Here is an 18,917-nt window from a genome sequence, read left to right as displayed (position 1 = left end):
CACACATAGTGACTGTCAAGTGTGGTGTCTGCTCTACTTCAAGGAATTTTCTATGTAGCACATTATTTGCATAGTAGATCAAACTAGAAACTGATCTTCTGAATTTCTTCCAGGGAATTGATTTATTTTTAAAGAAAAAATGTAGATCAGGCTCTGGGTCTTCCCTTTAGGGGAAAAAAGAACTGTGGTCCTCACCATAACAGACTTCCTGGTTCACTCTGTCATTCATTCAACTTAAAGAGCAGAAAACAACTGGACTGTGTCAGAACAGAGCTTCCTGTTGTTGTGTCCCATTAGCAACACTGTTTGGCTTTCCAGATGCCTTTTGGGGAGATAATGCACATACTGCTCCCTCAAATGTCTCTGAGAGGCCTGAGCTGGCTCTGCACTTCATCAGAAATAAGAAAAAACAAACACTGTAAATTGATAACTTGGAAAACAGGTGGGCATCATCTCCCCACCCAAGAGAACAGATTTAAGAGGAAATTTGTTTATGGCATGAGGTTTTTTAAAGGTGACCTGGGTAGTTTAGCAAGATATAAACAAACAGTCCTTTCTGGAATTGTATTAGTTCTCAAGGACTAACCAGCTGCAGATTCAAGTTAAAGATGGCACCTGGCTGACTGTTATCTGACCTTGAAGAGACTTTTTGTCTAGCTTCCCCTTTCCCTGACAAATCATGCCTGGAGTCTTCTTCACAACAAACCTACTCCCTCCCCAAAAAACTGTTTTCTACATTTACATAATCCTGAAGCCACGCAATCATCTCACATTTCACTTCCCAAACTGGAAAATGGATCTCCTTGGTGTCTCCAAAGCAGTCAGAAAACACCAGCCTTGTATTTTATCCTGTGTGATTCTTATGGGCTTGTTTTCCTGATGTGCTGTGTCCATCAGGGATACTGAGTTGCAGTTCCTGTTGCAGAAACATCTCATTTTGGGTGGGAATCACGTGCATATCCAAGGTGATTTCATGTTTAATAGAGGCTAAAAAAGAAAGTCCTGGTTTCCAAGCATACAAATATATCTGATGGAAAGGAAGATTGGGAAGGACTTTCAGGAGTTTAGATCTATTCTATCAGGATGAGTCTTCTCCCTCCTGCATCCACCAACATCTGGTTTTGAAAATTTGGGAAGCATTTGTTCAATATGGTTCACATAATTACTTAATATTTATGGACAGTATACTACACATACACCTGGAGCATACAGAAAATACACAATCCTTTATTGACCAATAAAAGTTTTAATAAAGAAAAGAATGAACAGACCCTTTCCTGACTTGTAGCATGGGATAGAATTCTAAGAGTTTGTTCTGTTCATCCCCCTGCTTTTGGTGGAATTAACTCAACCACCTTAGGCAGAGTCAAAATAATTCCTAGTTTTCACTGAATAAAGACAAAAACACATACAAGCTGCTATTTCAAGAAGCATGAAATGTAACATAGCAACAAAAGTAGGGTGTCCCTTTGATTTTACATTGTCAGAAAACATGACCTGTGGTTAGTTTTGTTTTTTGTTAACTCCTTGGATTATAAATCAAGTACTGGGTTTCCCCAGATTTCTTGGGATGAGGCATTAGACCCTAAGGAAGTGAGCGCCTTACTAGAAGCAGAAAGGTAGTAGGACCTATTGAAAATTCTTCTGTATTCAGAGTCAGAAGTCCTGCGTTTATGATCTTGAATTTGTCTCAAACTAGCTAAGTGACTGTGGATCAATCATTTTCACTCTCAATCTTAATTTATAAAATAAAGATAATAATTTTAGCATTTCCTAGTTGACAGGATTGTGATCAAGATTAAAAGGAGATAATGTATGCTAAGTATTTACCAAGCTCTAAAAAAACAATAAAAATATCAACTGTTATTGTATTTTTTTAAATAAGATATATTATTTTATTGATGTAGGGAACTTCCAGTAAGGAAATTCCCTCTACCAATACAGATGAGCTATCATGATGTAATTTATCATTTTATGGAGTTGTCTGGGGCACTGAACTGTCAAATAACTTGCCCCAAATCACCGACCTATTCATTAAGAGTCAGAGGCAGGACTTGAGTCCTGGTCTTTTTGACTCTGAAGCTAGCTCTCTATCAAGTACCTTACGCTGCCTCTCTACACATGCACACACTTCTGAGCTTGGACTTTGGAGCTCCACAACCACATACACAGTGGACTCATCCTTGGCAGTGAACAGAAAATTATCAAAGAACCAACTGGCAGAGACTATATTCTATTTGAGAACAGTAGGAAGCAGTAACAACAGGTATAACATGATGGCATGATGCCAGAAGATATGGATCTCCCACAGTTTTGAAGGTATGAATTGTCCCCTATACATATAACTCCTGGTCACATGCTCCATGTATGTGTTCTTCTCCATATATGTTACCTTGCCGTATATTCTGTAGGGGTATCTACTCTTCCCACTGATTACATGGGGTGGAATTTTTTTTTCTTAATAAGGAAATGTTTAATTACTAATTTCCCTACTATATTTCATTAAATATCTACTTTGAACTAATTGTGACCTCTGGTTAAATAATAAAAGTAAGTGTATTGGTAGGGACTCATGACATAGTACATATGTAGACAGACAGATAGATAGAGATAGAGATAAAAATAGAGTTATTGACCCATAGAGTACTTTGAGCCTAGAGTACTTTGCCTGAAGGAATCCACATGTAAGCGTGTGTGAGGGGATATGGGGTGGAAGGGGAGGGGGGAGACATACATAAATAAATAGAAGAAAATGAATACCTGAAATTCCAACATTGTTTTCCCCATGTTTGACTCCAGCATATAGTGATAGGCTCCTATGCTGGTACTTGGATCATCAGCATCATTGATAGTGCCCTTGAAGAAAAGCATTAGAAGAAAAGATTACTTACTGATTTTTGTTCCACAATGAGTTCTCCTTCACCATGTCTTATGACAATATCCTCAGAAAAATAAAATAGGCTTGACAATAAGTCACCCCAAAACTAGTTCAGTGATTGATTTTGGATAAGGTAAGATTCTTAAATTCTCTGTCTCAGAATGGAAAAGTTTTTTAACCAAATTTTTCATCATAATGAAAGTCAATTTGAAAGTTGTTCTGTATAGTTGAGAAAGTCCTGTGTTTGCAGACCTTGGTTCAAATGAGATAATATTTGTAAAACATATAGCACAGTATCTGGCACATAAAAAGTGATGAATAAATGCTTGTTCCTTTTCCTTCCCCCTCCCTTTATATTATGTCTTTGATGCTTGCTACCTTTGTTGAGTAATCCAATCTCCTTGAACCTCAGTTTTCTTTTCTGTAAAATGGGAAACTTGGACTAGCTGGCCCCTGAAGTCCCTTCTAGTTTTAGATCTGTAAGTTCTAGAATAATAGAAATCACTTACAAATTGACTTTTTATTTGTATAAGCTTCTCTTTCATCCCACTTTTATACATTTCCTTCTAACTGTCTTCTTCATTGTTTTCCAAAATGATCATTGAAATGATCTGTTTAAATCCTTAGGCACTAATAGGAGAAAGCATGAACTTGATCTATAAAGAATTCTGTGGCCACAAGAATCACTCATACTTTACACTCACGATTTGTGAGTGAGGCTTTCTATAACTTTTCTCTTTGGCATAGATGGGGATCTTGGCTCCTATTTCCTTCACGCTTGGATTATTTAAATCTTGGGAAATGATGGGTAAAGGGTAAAAACTGAATTCCTTCAAATATAGTTGGGAGGGAAACAAGCTCTGAAAAGGCCCGTGGGCTAAATGGGTCTAGCAAAAATTAGGTCCTTTAATAAAGACCATCCAGTAGTGAATGGTCAGGAATTCTCTGAAGGTGAGCAATGGCAGCTTTGTGGGACTGAACAAACAAAGTAGACTACACCAGGGTAGCAGCAAATTCATAGCTTTTGAATGCAATAACATTAATGTACTGCTACTGAAATATTTATGCTGGCTTTTAAATATCCCAGAGGAAATTTGCCCAGAGGTCTGCAAAGGTTATACTTTTTTACCTTAAAAATTTCCATTAAAAATGATAAATTACCTTTATACTAAGAAATTCCCTAATACCTTTCCCACCCTGAGGGTATATTTCACACCTAAAGAAACCAAAACTTCATCTCCCCAACTTGGGTGTCTCGAAAATATTCATGTGGAATTCACAAGACTCAGAAATAAAGGCTTTCTTTCATCCAAGGTCAGAGAGAGAAGTCTCCCAGTCATCTCTTTGATGGCACAATTACTCTCCTGCCTTTTGATCTTTTATAAGTGATAAGAGCATTATTGATCAAAACAACATGGGCTAAGATAATTCTAGAAATAGTAACTTCATGCTATATATATAAAGCAGAAATTTCTTTCAGCATAACAGAATCATTTTATTTAGCCTAAGCCAAGGTGGAGATCGCTTGATCCAACCCCCTCATTTTACAGATAAAGAAATTGAGAATCAGAGAAACTAAAAGATAGTAAGAAGCAACACTCAAATTTGCTCTGACATCTGATTCCAAATCTAGAGCTCTGGTGAAGGACTAGGGTATTGAAAGGGAAAAGAGGTATGTGAATAATCATCAGTAGACAATAATCCAAAAGTTAGATTTATTTTCAATTTTGAAATGAAGTCAAATACCAATTATGTGCTATATGCATGTGCATGCACATACACACACACACACACACACACACACACACACAATCTTTTTGTATCTGTCCCCAATTTCATCTCCTTTTAGTATTGTGTCAGGAAATTATTCCCAGGAAAATAATTCACTCCCTGATCACTGAGATGTTCCCATATAAATTAGTGGGCAGAAAATTTGAAAGTCTTTTGAAACATGTGGGCTTGATCCCTTGGAATAAGAAAGAAATAAATACTTCAGATTTAGGAGGTACATTTATTATTTCAGGTCACTAGCTTATTTTAAGGTTTAGTGTATTGAAGAAACCATTAACAAAATGGGTCTTATGGCCTTAGACAAATTAGTACCCCTCTAAACATTTACAGAATTAGTTAGCTTCTCACAAGTAAGATTTGGGCTGTGATTAAGGGACAAAAAACTATCAACCTTAACTTAAAGACTGAGAGATTGTCTCTGAGAGGTGAACTGTTTTTCCCAGAGATGAGAGCTGGCACTTAACTAGCCCAGTATTTTTCCTTTATCAAACTTTAGTGAAATAAGTAAGATCAACTTCATGTGAGGTCTTAAAGAAAAGTCTGATGACCCCATTTTTAACTGCTGCCAATTTCTCACCCTTTGTAAGGAGACTTACACTGGTGGAGGCGATGGCTTCTTGAACGCTTTCGATGATGAACTCCTTAGTGATCTTTCGAGAAGGCAATTCATTGAAGAGGGAATTAATCAGGGCCACTTTGGCTGCATCCCTTCTGGCTTCTGCTCTGCTAAGGCAGCACTGAATGATATGTGGGAAAAGGAACAGGAAAAAGGAGTTATCAAGGCCACAATGTGCTTATCCATTTGCTTTATGGGGAATGGATTATTCTTACACTTGGGGCAGCTAAGGAACATAGTGAATAGAGTGCTGGTCCATCCAGGACTTAGGAAGTCCTAAGTTCAAATCTGACCTCAGACAGTTAATTAGCTGTGTAACTCTGGACAAGTCATCTAATCCTCTTTCCTCAGTTTCCTCATCTGTAAAATGATCTGGAAAAGTAAAGGACAAGCCATTCTATTATCTTTATCAAGAAAACTCCAAATGAGGTCATAGAGAGTAGGGACATGACCAAAACAAGTCAACAACAACAAAATTCTTCTATGTGTTTTCACTATTCCTCACAAGTCCTCAATTTTCTGTTAATTTCTAAACTAATTTTCTATTAGTTAGAATATGTTTTGCTTCATGTCTATGGATTCCTGTCATCTACAACAACTTCACTGGCTGTAGAAATTTTAAAAAATAGACATAGTACTTTCCCCTTAATGCATTCTTCTCTCTAGGTTTTTATGACACTGCTCTCTTTTCTTCTCTTCGATTTCACTTGGCGATCTCAACAGCTCCAATGGATTCAATTATCATTTCTATTTTTATGATGCTCAACTCTACTTGTCTAGTCCCACTGACTACCAATTTTGAATCTCCAATTTTTTATTGGATATCTTGAACTGGATAACTCAAAACATCTTAAACTCAATTTCTAAAACCTAATTTCCCTCTAAACTGTCCTTTCTTCCTAATTTTCCTATTACTGTTAAATGTACCACCATCTTCCTTGTCACTCAGGTTTACAACTTAGGTGTCCTACTCAACTTTATACTCTCTGCTACCATCTCCTCTCAAATCCAGTCCGTTACCAAGTCCTGGAATCTTTGCAATATTTCCTGAATATGTTCCTTTTTTTCCTGATACAGCAGTTACTTTAGAATAGAACCTTATCACCTCACACCTGGACTATTGAATAGTTTCTGGTTGGTCTCTCAGTCTCAAGCTTCTCCCCACGCCAGTTCATCTTCCACTTAGCTGTCAAAGGGTTTTCCTAAAGTTCTGACCATGTCACTCAATAAACTCCAATAGCTCTCAATCTCCTGCAGGATCAAATATAAAACACTCTGTTTTACATTCAAAGCTCTTTATAATCTGTCCCTCTCACCTTTGCAGTTATATCTTATGCTAACCCTTTTCATATACTCTTTGATTTACTCTCACTGATTTGTTTCCTCCCATCTTCAGACAAGTCCATCTTTAGACCATCTCTGGACTGGAATTTCTCTAGCTGTTCCCTCTCCTTCTATATGTAATATACTTTCCTCAGCTCCATCTCCTGGCTTTATTCAAGTCCTTGCTTCATTCAAGTCCTTGCTTAAATCTTACCTTCTACAGGAAACTTTCATGATTTCCTTTAATTTTGATGCTTTCCCTCTTTGATTATTTGCAATTTCTCTTGTACATGATTATATACATGTGGCCTGCCTCATTACACTGTGAGATCTTTGAGAGAAGGGAATCTTTTGCCTTTCTTTGTATTTCCTACTCTTAGCACGGGACACATAATATGTGCTTAATAAATATTGACTGACTAATTGTAATCTCTGCTACTATAGATGACTGAGGTTATTGAATGCTTTAGGTCCAATATTCTGACCTGCAGAAGTACTGAAGCTCAGAGGGTTTCTGCAATACTTTCAGAATTTATATAATGAGTTTCAGAGAACAGAGATCTACCAGGCTGTCTAACAGATTGGGGGGCTGGGGTGGGGCAGAGTGGAAAGGGAAGAATGGTTTATCTGCCAGTTTAGAGAAATGAAAAAGGTCAGACCTTCCTGCAGACCAATAGTGGGGTAAAGACCATGAGTAGATGCTACATTTCAGCCCTTCAGTTTCCAAAAAGAAAAAAAAAAAGGCAATTATCCTGAGAAGGTTTTTAACTGATTCTTAACTAGAAGAGACAGTTCCTTTATCCTTTAAAATTGGAAACATGATTAGAGTTCAAAAAAGTTTATGCAGAAAATTTTGCTGCATTTATACAATGATATTGATTGACAAGTTCAGCCACTCCCTAAAGCCTGCCTAGGAAAGTTGCAGGCCTACAGCCAACTACCCAGTGAAAATTTTTAACTGTCTCTAGCAGATAAAGGACTAGGCAGGTACCTACACTGCTTTGTATTGTGGGCTTTTGGATGCAGGAAGCTTAGTCACAGAAGTCCTAATTCTGCAGTTCAGGGATCTCAGAGTATGCTAAAAACCTACAGAAGCTCTTAAGTGATATTTAAAAATTTTTAAACATCCTTTTTTTACTTTTCTTCTTTGCAGCTTTTCCTTTTCTTTCCTAGTTTTTCTAATAAACAAAATTCTTGTTTCCATTCACCTTCTATGGCATTATGGGACAGGAATGTTTGAAAATATAATACCTGGAATTCCTGGTGAGCAATTGCACAGACTGCATGGTGAATGATATCAAGTTTCATTTGCCATTCTTTGTTTTCTTTTTAACAGGGTGCTAATTTTCCAAATGTTTTGCAAGTATTAAAAGACAACTGCAAAAGTAGTTAATTTTGAAATATATTTGACTTTACTGAACATAAAATGGAGCATTTGGGGTTGTAGAATGGCTCTCATGGAACTTTATAACTGTTAATCTAAATAATTCCAATTTAAACCATCTTTGGGAGAAAGAGACCTAGTAAACACCACATTGATAAAAGAAGCTCTCTCTTTTAAGTAAAACCAGTTAAGTATCAGATCAAAGAACAGGCGTACATTTACAACCAAATGGGAGATCAAAGGACCATATATCTGAAAGGACAGAATGAGCCTTATACTCAGAGAACATTAAAAGGAACTATGAAGACTTAAAAATACCAAGACTTTATAAAAAGTCATATGTCTCTACTTATTGTTCCAATTTATTAAATCATCTGTTAATATGGAGGAGAAAGTGCTCTAATTAATAAGCATATAAAATGAAACAAATTCTGTATCATCAAAGTACTTCTTTTGCTATTGTATTTCTGAAACTCAATTGTACTTTACAAAAGCCTATGTAAAATCATTAGTTCCTTCCTTCAACATTTTGGGGATCAAGGTAAAACAGTATCTGCATTTTTTTCTAGAAAGATCACTACCTTCTTTGGGGAATCCTTCTGTTTCCTTTCCCAAAACATAAAAACCTCATCTTACATAAGGAAGAAAATGCTTTTGCTAGCTTTCCTGGATAGTCTAGTTAGAATAACCAAGCCTAAGTGGATAGAGCCAAAAGGACAAAAATCATTAACTTTATTAAACTAACAATTAGCCAATAAATCAAGAGGACATTTTTTTTTAAAACATTGAAACATGATCAAACATCTGTTGTAGTAAGTTTCTTCACCTGCGAAATGAAAGGATTGGACAATATGTTTTCTAAAGACCTTTATAGCTCCAACATTGCTTAATTTTAACCAACAGTCTTGTGTTGATCTTAGCACTGTTCAGACTCAGCAATGAGAATGAGTGAAGTGAGGAATAAATCCTAAGATTACTTCAAAGCATTTCCCAAACACCAACACCCTGCCAAGGGAGTTGGGCTTTCCAGGTATGTATTACATTAATAATTTTTAGTGAACACCAAAATAATAGAGATTTATAAATTATTCTGTATATGATAACCTACTTATTAACAAAATTAACTTCTATCTTTAACAACTCACGAAATTACAAAGCTAAAATCTTTAATGGACAACATTATTTTATTAACACTATCCTCTCACTTATTCCTAGTTTATGGTGCTGGCAAGAGATGGCAACCAAAGTATTTATCAGGCTGTTTAATAGATTCCATTCATTGTTAGTTTATAAACTATGACAATCACTTCAAAAGCTCCCAGCTTTCAATACCAACAATCCCTTATGCTGAAGCTGATTTGTGAAAAATAAATCTATGAAGATTCTTTCAGGAAAGAACTCTAAAGTCTTTGTATCATGTCACCAAAAACATGACAGTATTGTATAGTGGAAAGGACAGTCTGGAGTCAAGAGGACTAAGTTAAAATTCCACTTCTATATCACTTTTTGATGTAGGATGAATCAAGGAAACTTTCTGTGACTCAGTTTCCTTACTGTAAAATGTGGAGATTGTACAAGATGATCTTTAAGGTCCCTTTTGGCTTTAAATCTATGTTCCTAAGATAATTTTAAGGGACAACACAGAGTAACATGAACATTTGTCACAGAAAAGGTCACAAAATGTGGGCAAAGTTGTATAGAGAATTTATATATCTTCTGCTCCCAGACTCAGTATACTAATTTAGTGTTTCTTAAACTTTCCAGAACCCCTTAGAAAGGACAAAAGAGTCTATAATGCAGTCCAATTTATCCACCCACTTTTTATTTCTCCCTTCCCTCAACCTCCTTCCTTTTCTCACTGCTACAGCCAATAATCTCACTTCCTTTGGGAATGAATAATGGTAGAGAGTTGAGTGGTTAGAAAGGAGTTGAGGAGGGTAAATAACAAAATGTAAGTATCTGATGGGATGCAGAAAGAAGTTTTTTTGTGACTGTATATTTCAAATGCTAATTCTGCCAAAGAATAGTTGTCTTTGAGTTACTCTACTGTCAGAAGTAAGATCCTTAGATCCAGAGGTCCTGGGTTCAAATCCTGACTATCATTTATTTCTTGATCTTGCACAATTCAATTGACATCTGTGCCTCAGTTTCCTCATCTGTAAAATGGGAGTGGAGAATAAATTAGGGTCTTTCCCAACTCTTTATCTATGTTCCTTGTTATTTTATATGGAGTAGGAAGGAAGGTGAATAGAGAATTGTGAGGATGAATATTTTATCAATTACTATAAAAAAGTGGATAATAATGAGAAAATAAGCAAGACTGAATAAAATTTTCTTGCTTGTGGGTTGATCTTTTTATCAGGAAGAAAGACCAGAATCAGTGAGATTTCATGCTTAGAAATCCTTCCAGACAACAAATCATCATTCCTGGTAGACAAGATTTTGAGTCTGGAGGAAAATATCTCTCATTTGTTGCAGTATACTGAGAAAATGTTAATCTTATGCCAGATCTCATCCCAAAGGACAAAAGTGAACTAAAGTAAAGTGTGTTAGTCACTCAATTCCACAAAAATTATTAAGCATCTTGGAAATTAAGGGATGCCCATTAACTGGGAAAGGGCTAAACAAGTTGTGTGGTATGTAATTATAATGAAATACCATTGTGCTGTAAGAAATGATGAACTTGTTGATATTTGAAAAACATTGAAAGCTTTGCATGAAATAATGAAAAGTAAAGTGAGCGAAATCAAGAGAACATTGTATAGAGTAACAACAATATTGTTCAGAGAAAAATTATGAATTACAAAGTTATTTGGAGTACTATAAATATTCAAATGAACTACAAAGGATTTTTGAAAGAAGATGCTATGTACTTCTAGAAAAAGAACAAATAGAAGTAAGCATAATATGATTTTGCATATATTTATAAATCTGCATCACATTGGGCACTCTAGTGCAGGTTGGGGAGGGAGGGAGAAAGATAGTTTGGACTTAAAATATAACAAAAAAGTCTTAATATTTTTTTAAAAGAAAAATATTAAGCACCTATTATGGGCAAAGTGTTGACAAATTAAAAAATTAAATAATCTTTTCCCTCAAGAAACTTCCAATTTACTTTAGAAAGATACAAGGTCTAAAACTAAATAAATACAACTGAATAAAGGACAGAAGAAAACACTAATAACTAGGGGCAGAAGGGGAAAAGGGATTTTGGAAAAGCTGGGGCTGAATTGATTTGAACCTTGTGGAAAACCCAGGGTTTTAAGAATTTCTGGAGAAGAGGGGAAAGTATATTTTAGGCTTGGAGAATACCTCTGAGGAATGGCACAGATCATCATCCAGTTTGGCTAGAATTTAGAGTAAATAAAAAACAATAATATATTTCACATTTTCTTTTTACTAGAAAGGTCATTTCAAGTTGGATTGTGGAGAGCTTTAAATGACAGGCTGTATTTATTTAATAATTAACAACTGAAAACTTTTGAGTGAGGTAGCAGCATAGTTAGACCTGTGTCTTCAGGATATTGTTCTTGTTCAGTCATTCAATCATGTGTGACTCTTTATGAGTTGTGCTCTCTAGAATGCCAGGAACTTCTGTTTTCTACTATCTCTCAAATCTAAGTCCATTTTTTGTTGGTTCCATAATATTATCCATCTCAGGCTCTGTCATTCCTTTCTCCTTTTGCCTTCAATCTTTTTCCACATGAGGGTTATTTTCTTGTTTTTTTATTATGTGGCCAAAGTATTTAAATTTTAGCCTTAGTATTTGACTTTCCAATGAATAGCCTGAATCAATTTCTTCAAGTACTGACTTATTTAATCTCCTTTCAGTCTAAGGACTCTCAAAAGTGTTCTCCAGCATCACAATTCAAAAGCATCAATTCTGTGATGCTCGACTTTCCTGATAGTCCAATTCTTAAGAATATTATTTAGTAAAAGATGTAGAATTTCTCACCCTGGGTTCCTGGAATGCCCAGAAAGAATATCAACCTTCAATTAGATCTATTGGGTAGGGGTTGAATAACTAACATGAAATTCCAAAGTGAAAAGAAAAGTATTTATTAACATACTAAGGAAGACTGCTCACTGATAGCAGCTCTAGCTTTAGGACAAAAGTTTGGTTTTATATTTATCCAGGTTTAAATAGAATTTGCAGCCAACCAGCAGAATTCTGTATCATTTTAGACAAAAAAAATCATCGCCTTTCAAAGGAAAGAAAGATAGAGAAAAGAGGGAAGTCAGTCAAAGGAAAAAAGGTAATTTCTGGAAGAAAATTTGCCATGTAGCTGGCAAGACTTTCTTTTATTGGAATAAGAAAACATTTCTCATTAAAGAGAAGGAAAGAAGAGGATATGACCAAATAATTTTATAATTTTTAAAGAAATCTGCTTGATCTAAGGCATTTAGAAAAAGCTGCAAGTGGCTCTTATCTACAGACAACAATTTGTTTTTCCCATCTAGGATGAATCGTCTTTTTTTTTTTTTTTTTTTTTTTTTACTGTGTCCTTACATAGTGTGTTATATTTTATTTTCTTTCAGTAGCTATGATAGATTTAATAGAGGAAAGACTAGAAGCTAGAGGACCTTTAAGCTATCTATTCAGACAAGAGGTATCAAAGGCCTGAGCAGATTATTGGCAACACTGGGAGGAAAAAAAAACAAAAAACAAAAAAACATTTCAGTGGAATAATAGGGTCAGAAGCCTGGGAGTAAGAGGTTAACAGTAGAGACAAGTATTGTAGATATCAGATTATTTTAGGAGTTTGGCTGTGAAAGGGAAGAAATATACAGGTTGATAATCTGAAGAGATGGCAGGGTCAAGTGATGATTATTTTTTAAAAGGAAGGCAGAGACCTCAGTACATTTATATATAGAGAGAAAATTCAGCCAGTTAGTTAACAAGCATTTATTAAGTATTTACATGTATTGTACAGCAGGTTTATTGTCTAGAGAGAAGATGTGGTATAACTTGTGATTTAGCAAAGTCAATTTGACAGCTGAATGGAGGATAGACTGGTATAAGGAGATACTTGAAGAAGGGAGATCAACCAGGAAGTTTAGTGTTGGTGTGGGTTGGATGAACCTGCACTAGCAGAGTGGCAATGTCAGAAGAAAGAAAAGGGAATATTTGAAAGATGTTATAGAGGTAGCATTTATAGAGCTTGACAACTGATTGGATATGGAAAGTTAAAGGAACCAAAGGAGACACCAGGATTGGGAACTTAGGTACCTGGGAAGATGATAATGTCTCTGATAGTAATAGGAAATTTGGAAAAAAGGAAAAAACCATAAAAATGTGGGGAAGTGATATATTTGGATATATTGAATTTAAGACACCTATGGGCCATATATTTTGAAATGTTAAAAAGGCATTTGGAGGGGAGGATTCTGGGAAGATGGCAAAGTAGGTCAAAAAATTCCAAGCTCTCCAGATTTTCCTCACAAAGGAAGCAAAATTACACCTCAGGACAAATGTTGACTGGTGAAAAACAAATAGGACTTGGGGAAAAACAGGAGTTCTCTTGAAGCAATCTAAGAAACCCAGAAGACAAACCCCAGGATGCAAGTTTGACTAGCGTGAAGTATAAACACCTACAAACTACCTCTGTTGAGACAGCAAACAGAGACCCAGGGCTAGTTGGGTTCATAAACAGCCTCAGCTCCAACCCATAAGAATTTTCATCTGTGGGACAGTGTGGGGAGTTAGGTGTTTAAGTCCACAAAAATTGAGGGAACTTGTTGAGGCACTGTCCTGAAAAAGAAGGAACCAGCATATGCCAGGTGAGTGCAAAAGCAGTGGGGTAAGGAAGCTACTGGCTGAGGGCACTTATAGGAAGGTGGAGTTCTTGTTTTAGAGTTCTAGGCTAGAGGGAAGAACTGAAGAAAAAACTGTAGCCAGAGTCACCTAATCCCCCTACCTGTTACCCTACCTTACCCCAAAATTAGAAGTAATTACTTTAATAAGCTCTTATTTATTTATTTATTCATTCATTTATTTATTTATTCATTCATTCATTCATTCATTTATTCATTCATCCATTCATTCATTCATTTATCTATCTATCTATCTATCTATTTATTTAATTAATTTATTTATTTTAATGAGCAGGCAAAGGAGAAGGAACCCAACCATAGAAAGTTACTAAGGGAATAGGGAAAATTAATATACCAAAGTAAAAAAAAATAAAAAAGCCTTTCCTATCTAAAAATGTAATATTAAATGGTTACCTGCTTATAAAGAATTTATAGAAGAACTCAAAAAAGACTTTAAAAACCAAATGAGATTGAAGAAAAAATAAAATCAAAGAAAAACCAGATTATAAAAAAGAAAGTCAGCCAATGAGAACAGGAGATCTAGAGTCTTAAAGAAGAAAATAACTCTTTGAAAATTAAAATTGGGCAAGGGGAAACCAGTGAAGTTATGAGACCAAGAAATAAAACAAAATTTAAAAAATGAAAAAATAGAAAAGAAAAAAATATAAGACATCTCATAAGAAAATAACAGATCTGGAAAACAGATCAAGAAGAGAAAATATAAGAATAATTGTACTACTTTGTCTATGATTAAAAAAAGAATCTAGATATAATAATGCAAGAAATAATGTTCTAAAGTGACAAAACAAAATGGGAAAGTAGAAATAGAAAAAAAAGTCCACTGCTTAGCACTTCAAAAAGATCTTACAAGGAAAATATAGAAACATCATTGCTAAATTTTGAACCCCACAAATCAAAGAGGAAATTTTACAAGTAAAAACAACAATAACAACCAAAAAAAATCAAATATCCTAAAGCTACAATTAGAGTCACACGAGACTTATCACTGACTACAATAAAAAAAAAACAACAAAAAACTGCAGGTCCTAAAATATCAACAATCAAAAGAACTGAGTCTGTGCCTGAAAATATTATATCCAGCAAAAATAAGTATAATATTGAATGAAAAAAAATGGACATTCAACAAACTGTCAGAATTTCAGGATTTTGTTTCAAACAAACTTGAACTCAATAGAAAACTCAACATCAAAGACTAATTTCAAGGATTCAATAAGGACAAACTGTTTATATTTTATATGTGGAAATGTAAACTATATCTCTAAGATTGTCATTAATAATTAGGAAGTCCAAAAGAAATATTAGGTATAATGTGATTGTAAAAAACAAAACTTTATAGGAAAAGGTAAAAACAGTAATCATGTAATACGAATGAAGTGCAAGAACAAGAGTCAACATGGAGGAATTAGATGGGGGAGGAAAGCTGATAGTTCTGAAATCCTACTCACATCAGGAATGGATTAAAGAGGGAAATATATTTATATCCATATATATATCCATATATATATAGGTTAGGGAATAGTATAGAAGAGTGTGTAGATTAAAAAAAAAGATGGGTAAGGTTTGTAGATTAACTGAAAGGGATAAAGAGGGAGGAAAAAGGGAGAGGAAGAAAATATAGAAGGGATTCTTGGGGTAGGAGGAAGGGAGGTTAAATATTGCAAGACAAATTAGCAGATAATGAATATATAAATATGTGTTTGGGTATGGGTGTGTATGTATATATGTGTGTAGATATGTATGTATGTGTGGATATATATGTATATAAACACAAACATGCCCATGCTTGACTGTAGGCTGCTGGAGGAGGGGGGGGGCAGGAAATAAAGGAGGGAAGATTTTTTTAAAAAGAAAAAAAATTTTTTTAAAGGCATTTGACAATATGAGACCTGAGCTCAGGAGAAAGGTTAAAACTGGATATATAATCTAACAATCACTTGTAGAGATGATAATTGAACCTAGGGAATCTGATGAGGTGACCTAGAAGATAATATAAGGGAAATAGAGAAACGGTCTTCTACAATTAGTGGATGAAGATCCAGCAAAGAAGATGGAAAAGAAACTCTCAGCAACATCATAAAAACCTAGAGAGGAGAAAGTATCTAGTATAACATGATTGACACTGTCAGAAGATGCAGAGGTTCAAGAAGAATGAGGACTGAGAAAAAAAAAACACATTAGATTTTCCAATTAAAAGATTACTGGCAATTTTGGAGAGAATAGTTTCAATTGACTGATTAAGTTAGAACTCAGATTGTAGAGAAGTGAGAAGCAAAGGCATTCAAAATAGAAAGCTATTGATTGCAAGGAATTTAGATTAGAAGGGTGCAGTGTAGGTAAGGAATATAGGAAACAGGAATACTCAGATCAAGTGAGAGTTCTTAAAAGTGTGGCATGTTTGCAAGCAAATAAAGGATTCAGGAGATAATGTTTGATGTTTAGATGACCAGCTGGAGAAATCCAGATGGGTCAAGATAAAGGATACATTTTGAGGAGTTTGCCTTGACAAGGATGAGGACCACTTCTTCACTGAAGATAAGTCAATGAGGAAATACTAAGCAAAATATATTTGATTGATGTTAGTTGAGGAGAAGAGAAGGAGATCTCAGAGAATGAGTAAATGGGGAAAATAACCATTCATTAAGCACTTAGTATGTGCCAACTACCATGCTAAGCACTAGGGAATCCTAGTATAGCATCAAAGCCAATTTCTGCTCTCAAGGAACTTGCATTCATGGGCAGAGGAAGTGGAGAATTGTGATCAGAAACAAATGGGTTTGGAAAGTTACAAGGATGGTGAAGGAAGCCATAAGGAGATACTGTTATATCCTCTCTTAGAGCAAAGACATAGTTAATTTGATTATATTCATAACTGGAAAGGGGAGAAAATAGTGAAAGAAGATATTTGTGAAATAGCCTGACAGTTCATAAGGACTGAAGTGAAGCATGACTGAACCATCATCAATAAATGCAACAGGAGCTTCATGCCAGAAGTTTTGGGCAGGAAAAGTGAAGTCCTCCAGGGCACAGTTTCTGTACTAGGAAGAATGAGAGTTGGCAAAGATGAATCTGAGGAGTGAAGAAAGAATGAAGATGAGAAGAGACAAAGATAAATGTAAAAAAAGTAAGCTCTTGGCAGGAGATAGGAAGTGATATAATCAAGAGCATAAGTTAGTCAGAACAAGCACTTGTACCTCTTCATTAGAGAATGATGCCATCCACTGTTGAAAGTGGAAAGAAAAGATAGTTAAGGGGATTTGAGGAGAGGAGATGAATGGTAGCTAAGGATATATTGCCTTGTCCTGGAAACCAGGTTTCCAGATGTAAGAAGATGGGAAAGTGTAAGAGCTTCCTCTTACACTCAAATCAAGGACAAAGAGGAGCTGATTAATTATAGAATTATAGAAGAGGGAGGTAGCAAAGAGTAGGAGTTCAGGTATTGAAGGGCAGAGATAGCTGGGATTAAGAGAGGGATGGCCGCAAGTAAAGGAAATTTTGTTTCAGCAGACAACTTCACATTGTTCTTTGAGAAATTTAAAATGATTTACCTTAGTTTGTTATATCACTTAAGAATATCAATAAACCAGGAGACCATTATACACTTCAACAACCATACTGTATGAGGATGTATTCTGATGGAAGTGGATATCTTCAACAAAGAGAAGATCTAACTCAGTTCTAATTGATCAATGATGGACAAAATCAGCTACACCCAAAGAAGGAACACTGGGAAATGAGTGTAAACTGTTTATATTTTCGTTTTTCTTCCTACGTTATTTTTTGCCTTCTGAATCAAATTCTTCCTGTGCAACAAGAAAACTGTTCGGTCCTACACACATATATTGTATCTAGGATATACTATAACATCTTTAACAGGTATAAGACTGCTTGTCTTCTAAGGGAGGAGGTGGAGGGAAGGAGGAGAAAAGTCAGAACAGGAGTGAGTGCAAGCAAATATGTTGTAAAAAACTACCCAAGCATATGTTCTGTCAATAAAAAGTTATAATAATAATAATAGAAATAAAAGAATATCAATAGACCATCCATGGGTCATCTTGTGAGATATCTGGAGAGACTGGAGGAGCAGTGAATAGACCACCTTCCTTGGAATCAGAAACATCTGGTTTCAAGCCTTACCTCATACTATCAGAGGGCTGATGAGCAGGCAAGTCATTTAGCTTCTCAATGAGCCAGGCAGCCCTCAAGGCCATAATGTAGGTTTCTTGCAAGGAGGAGTTGTTTTATTCTTTGTACTTGTATACCCAGAGCCCAGCACAGTGCCTGGAATTAATTGGTACTTAATGAGTATTTTATTGATTAAAGAATGATAGGAGATCACCATATCAACTAATGTATACACATTTATTAAATCACTATGTGCTGAGGGATGGGTATACAAATAAGAAAAAAACAAAAGAACACATAAAAGGAAGCCAGAAAAGGGAGAGCAGAAAACTTGGCAGAGCTGCTGGTAATGAGCTAGAAGTGCAGTTTCTACTCTTAACAAAGAAAGGTTTTGGGAAGAATTTAGTACTCCATCCTCCAGCCCTCCAGTCAGAGAGTGGAGGAGACTGAGGGAGATGAAAAGTTGTTGAATAGCCAAGATTCATGCAGTATGGGGATGAGACTGGAAGTGATGAGCTTATCTTGGGACGGGCACCTTGCTGTAGAGTTGAACCCAAGCAAAACCATAGATGGAGAATGGAGTAAACTAGAAGTTCAATTGCTGTTTTTTGTAAAGAAGGACTTTGGGAGGAATACAAAGAAAAATATATTCCAAATAAATACAAAGTAATTTTAGGAGAGATTCAGTAAAAGCCTTATATAGTAGATAGTGCTTAAAGTGAAGGAAGCCAGAGATTCTAACATGGAGGTGAGGAGGAGGTATATTCCTACCATTCAGTACCAAAGCATAGTAAGAAAATGAAGTGTCCTGGGTGAGGAATAGCAAGGACAGTTTGGCTGAGTTATAGTGTTTGAAGGATAGTAATGTATAATAAAACTGGAAAGATAAATTAGAGTCAGCTCATAAAGGGCTTTAAATTCTAAGGGGAAGAGTTTTTTACATGATCCCAGAAGTAATAGGGAATTCA

At 35.5% G+C, this 18,917-nt stretch overlaps 1 protein-coding gene across 1 annotated transcript in view; it reads right to left on the bottom strand.

The window, feature by feature from the left end:
• Positions 1–18,917, bottom strand: part of LIX1 (limb and CNS expressed 1) — a 59,537-nt gene that overhangs the window by 10,072 nt on the left and 30,548 nt on the right. The window contains exons 3-4 of the mRNA XM_074282018.1: positions 5,266–5,406; positions 2,761–2,856 (exon numbers count right to left, since the gene is read on the bottom strand). Coding sequence (XP_074138119.1) covers positions 2,761–2,856; positions 5,266–5,406 — 237 coding nt within the window. The remainder of the gene's footprint in view (positions 1–2,760; positions 2,857–5,265; positions 5,407–18,917) is intronic.

Source organism: Sminthopsis crassicaudata, chromosome 1 (assembly GCF_048593235.1).
Source record: "Sminthopsis crassicaudata isolate SCR6 chromosome 1, ASM4859323v1, whole genome shotgun sequence".
Taxonomy (NCBI): domain Eukaryota; kingdom Metazoa; phylum Chordata; class Mammalia; order Dasyuromorphia; family Dasyuridae; genus Sminthopsis; species Sminthopsis crassicaudata.
The sequence above is the reverse complement of the archived record's forward strand: the minus strand, read 5'-3'. Positions and strand labels throughout refer to the sequence as shown.